Raw genomic sequence first — 6,656 nt, 5'->3', positions numbered from 1 at the left:
AATTACCCTCATTGTCTTGAAGCATCATAATATTATTTTTCCGTCTCCGATTCACAGTTTTGAGATGGTAGTATCTAGTATTCCGATCGCCATCAGTTAACCACTTAGACCTCGATCGTTGGAACCACATTAGCTCCTCTTGCTTTAAGATAGTATGAAGATCCTGTTGCAGCTTCTTCTCAATCCGGATGAGGCCTCGAATGTCCTGGCGAAGGTGGATGCTCTCCTGAATCCCTTTCAGACGAGCCAAAATCCGCTTTTTAGTTCTTTGGACATGATGGACGTTATATTTCTTCCAATCAGTGGCATCACATTTAATTCTATTAAGGTTATCCAAAATTGCCTCACCATCTTTCTAGACTCCACGAACTCTATCAACATACTTATTCTCCATTAACCATGCACTCTCAAATTTAAATTGCCGTTTCCTATTACCATTGCCTTCTCTAGTTAAGCTCAACATAATAGGATGGTGATCTGAAAAATTTACCCTGGGAAGAACCTTCACAAAGCTGTCAGGAAACAATAATTTCCAATCTTCAGTACCAATAACTCTGTCCAACCTCTCATAGATTCGCTGGCCACCGTGATACATTCCACCACGCCATGTAAATTTTGGACCGCTTGCTCCCAGATCATACAACTTTCAAGCCTCCATATTATTTCTAAAAGTAAGACATCTCTTAGTAGAAGCTACAGTTCCACCCTTTTTCTCATTTGCGTAAGCAGTGTCATTAAAATCTCCCGCCACAATCCAAGGGAGGTTATTGTTTTGAGCCAAACAACGCATAGATTCCCATAACACTTTTCTTTTCTGTTATGCAGGACTAGCATAAACCGAAGTCAGGCACCAATCCCTACCATCTTCATCTCTCACTTTTAAATGGATCCATTGTTCATCCTGAGCACACCACAAGACTTTCATATTCTCATCTCTGCAAGCAACTATAATTCCACCCGCAAATCCGTCATTAATGACCAGAAAAAATGGTTGAAACCTAATTTCTTTAGAGGTTAAAAAAAAAGAAGTAAAATGAGTATTTTACTGGTGATTCAGCCTATATTTTAGATATAAAAATTATTTTTTTGTATTAAATGTGATATAAAATAGTCTTCTCATTCCTTAACCACATAATGTGTATACACAATAAATGAGTATAAAACATGGGCATTTTACCAACAAAAAGAAAGTAATATAGAGCAATGAGCTGTCGCCACCTGTGAAAAGCAAACTAATGATGAGTGACCCTAACAACCACATATTTTTCGGTTCTTAAAATGACAATTTCCTCCGACCATGACCAACTACTATTTCGTTGTTTATCATTTCATGATGACTCACCCATTCTAATCTTTTATTCTATCTATTGGTCGTTCCTTCCAAAAAGCCTCCTCAAACTAAACCTTTTAGCTTACGTGGGACTGACTAACGTTACTCATCTTCTTCTGTTTTTCTTTTCTTTTTAAACTTTTATTAACTAATCTCATGTCATAAAGTCACATACATCCTCCAAAAATAAAATATAAATAAATAAGTAAAATACTTCCTAAGTCTCTCGGATAGTGTTAAATTGAATGACATCTATTAAAAACATTATATAAATAAAAAAGAAATATAATAATATTTTTATAAAAATAGTAGTTTTTAATGATATATTTTTCTTTTGTATGAAATTTAAGGATATCTTAATTCTTTAATATTTACGTTTAAGTATTTGATATCATTTCTTATACTGCTTATGCTCTCCCTTATTTATAGAAGTTTTTGAATAAATTAAAGAATAAATATATTTATTTATAGTTGTAATCATAAATTTATTGAAAAAGTATTGTATTTTATAAGAGAATATTTTGATTGTTTGGTAAAAATAACGGTTGACTGATAAACTAGTTGATAACTTATACCTTATAGCTGATGGCTGTTAGCTTATAGCTTATAGTTGATGGTTGAGAGTTGAGACTGATAGCTTATAAACAATTGAAGTGTTTGGTAAAATTAACTATTCAACTAACTTATAAATATAAAATGGCATAAAAATTATTTAATTCATAATTATTTTATTTTAAATTAAAATAAATTATAAAGGATAATAGTGGGGTTTTATTAAAATAATAAGGATAAAAAACGAAGGAAAAATAATAAGCTATAAGATATACGCAACTCCCTCCGTCTCATAATAAGTGTCTCATTTGCACTTTTTCTATGTCTCAAAATAAATGTCTCTTTAGAATATCAATGCAACATTTATTATTTTTTTCCACTACTATATCCCTATATATTAACTTTCACGTTTTTCAACTACTCCACTACCTATAATAAATAAGGGTACTTTAGTAAATGATACTAATTTTTTCATTAAAATCAACTCATTTAATCATTTTCTTAAGAACCGCGTAAAGCTCAAATAAGACATTTATTATTAGACAAAGGGAGTAAAGCGCTATTTAAAATAGCGTCTGAAAAATAAATTATAAACAAATAAAATAAATTGTAAACTTGTAATGACAAGACTGTTATCAAACGGGTCTAAATTGTCATTTGAACTTATAAGTTAAAAGCTAAAAAATGTTATATCAAAAAGACTCCTTGTGAACTTCTTGTCTCTTTTCAACAATATTATGAATGTTGTATGAATATTATTTATTAGAGGATACTCCTTTATTTTTATTTAATTTTTGTTTTTGTTTTTGCTTTTTCTTTTATTTTTTCTTTCATGTAACCCCAAAAAAAGAATTATCATGTATAACTAAAAGTTTTTTAAAAGATTGTTATGTTTAATATAAGATTTGAACAAAATATACAAACTTTTTTCACTACATCTTTTCTTATTTTAAAATAAAGAGATTTTTTTGGACAATTAATTAATCAATTCACTTAAGGGTTTGAAAGAAATCTTGTAATTATATTTAATACTTTTTATATTTTTATTAAATGTCACTTTAAAATTAATTCTATAAAATCATAAATTATTTTATAATACTAATGAATATCTCCAAGTATTTATTATTTTAATTTATTTTTTCACACACATATTAAAAAATATTTATGAAAATATTATGATAGGGAGAATACTTCCGTGATGATATTGTTTTTATACATAAAAAAGAAAAGAAGAAAAAAAAAACATTTACAATATTTTAATATATTTCTTTACTCCTATTCGCTTATAAATCACTATCACGCCCTCTCCAGTATTCTCCTTCCCTTTTCCAATCTCTCATCTTCCCAAATTTTCCAAACCCTTTCTCCCTTCTTCTTCCCAAAACCCCAAACATGCAAGTTCCTTTAATCGACAGACTCAACGATTTCCAAGCGGGTCTCAACTCATTACAAAACCCATCTTTCCCTTCTCAAATCTCAACCACCTCCTTCAACGGTCTCCAATCAGTTTCCATAGCTTTCAGTTTCTGCAAATGGGGTGCTGTCATTCTCGCCTTAGTCGCAACCTTCGGCAGCATCATCAACAAACTCACCCTATTCATCATCCATCTCCGTAAAAAAGCTTCATCCCTTCCTTCAATCTCTTTCGACGACGATTTCACCTCCGACGACGAAGATGACAACGACGACGACATCGTTAGTTTATCTTCCTCATCGGACTTCGAAGACGACGACGACCCATCAAGTTTCAACGACTTTTTCAGAATCAGCGGAAGAAACGACGAGTTCCAGACTCAAAACGGTGTTCATCAACGACAACGCAGTATCGGTGACATTTTTTCGCTTTTCGAATTAGCTAACAGTGAAAACGTTGTTAAGCTTTGGGACAGTATAGGATTCGGTCTAGGTTTAGATTTCGATGAATACGAGGACGGAGTAATTTCCTCGAACGACCAAAACGCGCTTTCAACTCACGTGGATTCACCCGCGGTAGTTGTATCGGCGGGTGAAGGCGCGCGTGGTAATCTCGCGGTTGAGATTTGGGACACGCGCCTCCGTCGACGGAAGCCTTCTGTTGTAGCGGAGTGGGGGCCCACGGTGGGGAACACGGTTCGCGTTGAGTCTGGCGGCGTTCAGAAGGTTTATGTGAGAGATGACGGACGTCAACGTTTGACGGTTGGTGATATGAGGAAAGTGAGTATTCCGTTAGGAAACGTAACGGAATCTGACGCGGATAATACCTGGTGGGATGCGGATGAACATTAATTGATGTTGCACGCAAGTTTGTAAAATTGGAATATTGGAATTTTATTTTATTTCGGTTTGGTGCTAAAAAAATTAATTAATATAATTAGGAAAATAAGCATCGCCGAAGATTTATTTGAAAAATTGCTTAATTGTATTGTTTATTTAGCTTAAAGACTTAAAGTTGACAGCTGTAAATGAATAAATTAGTTTGAATTTGTACATTGGTTTCTAACCTTGGTATTAAACGTGTGGTTGAAAATAAACGATGTTGCTTCTAGATTATGTAGATAGCTTCTTTAGGAGGATGCATGTTTCATAAATGCATTTTAGGTAGCTCCCATAAATGAAACTTTCATAAGTATTACTCATTTCCTTGTAAGTCAAAAAAATATAATTTAAAATGCTATTTTTTTTTGGTACAAAGGAGTGCCAAAGGTCTAGGAAAAAACTAAACAAACACCATTTTAGAGGTCATTACGTCATTGGCATTCCTTAATAGGAGTCTAAGAAAACTAAGAGCTGTTTCGAAAACGATTAACTTTGAATTAAGGGTGCACCTTAGTTTCCCGATACGTATGCTCTAACTTCACCATAGAATGCAAGTAAATAATATTACTTATCCTTCTTATGATAGCTCCTTTTTCTCCAGAATTCACATGGCCTTTCTCACTGGCTTGCACAACCTCCATGAAATCAACATTGATCACCACATTCATCAATCCTAGCCCATTAGTCAGATTAAGACCTTCGAACACTCCCCATAACTCTGCCATAATCACACTACAACACCCAACGACTTCGAAAACCCTCGAATCCAAGCTCCACTCCTGTCCCGGATAACTCCTCCACAACCAGCCGCTTTACCAGCTTTACATGATCCATCAATATTTATCTTGACCATGTTAACATTGGGAGACATCCACCGAATCATCTTTGTCACCGTATCCCTAGCTTGGAGATTATTGTCCATCCCTTTAGCTTCTTAGAAGTCTTTGTTCCTTTACATAATCCAAAGACTTGTATTATACGGTCTCACAAACTCATTGTCGTGCTCTTCCCTATTCCTCCAAGTCCATAGAGCATGACGCCCTATCGCCCAAATACTACTCCAGGCACGATTTCGAATATTGCTTATGAACCAGTTCTGCAAATTCTTCCTAAAAAACGAACCACATTGCCCATGGGGAAATTAAAAATGCTAATTAACCATCAACTATTACCTATCAATCCACTACAATCACTACAAATGGATATAGACTTGTATCGACGCAGATCAGTGGATTACTCAAGATTTAGAGAGGTTAACCACAGACTTGTCTGAATTGGTAACTAGATTTGTAAAGCCATATGTAGATATTTTTTGGTGAGTTAATCATTCATGGATTTGAATTATTATATTACTACTAACATAAGAGTATGCATTATACTAGCATAGTCTTATGCAATGACTCCCTGGTGTATTTTCAACTTGCATGAGAATATATATTTGTTTATGCATGTTTTTGTTTCTGCCACGATACTGCAATCGTGTTTCTGGTTGTTTTGTGTAATTTTCTACTTAATTTGAAATATGTTTTAGAATTCTAGTTAGATCACAAATCTAATTTAGTATGTAAGTCGCTGCTCTTTCATACATACATGCGTGTCAGCATCTGATGTCGATCCTTTTTACGTTCATTTATATGGGCTGCAACGTAATTTTACAAATGCGGCGAGTGCATGCTCATTATCACTTGTCCTTGGATTTAATATAAAGACATTTTCTCCCTATTAATCTGTATTGAGTTCCCGGGTTATACAAGATATCAGTTTCAGTGACGACAACAATTGGATTATGACTAGTTCCTCAAATTAATCTCATTAGCATTTTAATTTCATCTACTGTCTAGAATCATTGATGTTATGTGTTTAGTTTCCAAGTTCATGTCAACATGTTCTAGGAAATATTAACATTTACTATGAATTAATATTTATTTTGACTATCAGATACTAATGTGAATATATATTTTTAAGTCATATGTCAACATCAGTGCTTTCTTGGAGATGTGTAGAGTTGTACATTACTATTCATAGGTTTGCCAAAATTGTACTGTTGTGGAAAAAGAAACTAATAGGTATCACTTTATATCATGCAAACTAAGTAAATAACTAAAATGTTTTTTTATGTAAATGATTGATTTTGAAACACATAGTTAGGTTTGCATTAGTTGAAAATGAGTTAAACACAAATCGAGTTGACAAAAGTAAGGCTCGATTGCATTGACAAGCCATCTTGCTCTTAGTATTCGGTTAATTGAATACTTTTTCTCTCACAACCATCTTGAAAATAATCAGTTCATGGGTATGCTCCCAGCCTCTTTGGTGAACCTTCCGAGTTTGAGGGAACTGTAAGTTATTTTGAACATACATCAATTGTTTACCAAACTAGAAATTAGTATACTTTTGATGCATACAACTTTGATTTTTAGCAATATGAAATATACTTCACAATTAAATATTACTTGACTTGCTTCATTCTTTTGTTTTA

At 33.4% G+C, this 6,656-nt stretch overlaps 1 protein-coding gene across 1 annotated transcript; it reads left to right on the top strand.

The window, feature by feature from the left end:
- Positions 1 to 3,180: 3,180 nt before the first annotated feature.
- On the top strand, positions 3,181 to 4,392 carry LOC131649592 (uncharacterized). The gene has a single exon (XM_058919346.1). It carries the CDS (start codon positions 3,275 to 3,277, stop codon positions 4,145 to 4,147), a length of 873 nt encoding a protein of 290 aa, XP_058775329.1. The 5' UTR covers positions 3,181 to 3,274; the 3' UTR covers positions 4,148 to 4,392.
- Positions 4,393 to 6,656: the final 2,264 nt, after the last annotated feature.

The sequence above is a fragment of the Vicia villosa genome, linkage group LG2 (genome assembly GCF_029867415.1).
Source record: "Vicia villosa cultivar HV-30 ecotype Madison, WI linkage group LG2, Vvil1.0, whole genome shotgun sequence".
Classification (NCBI taxonomy): Eukaryota; Viridiplantae; Streptophyta; class Magnoliopsida; order Fabales; family Fabaceae; genus Vicia; species Vicia villosa.
Note: the sequence above shows the minus strand (reverse complement) of the source record. Positions and strands in the feature narration are given on the sequence as shown.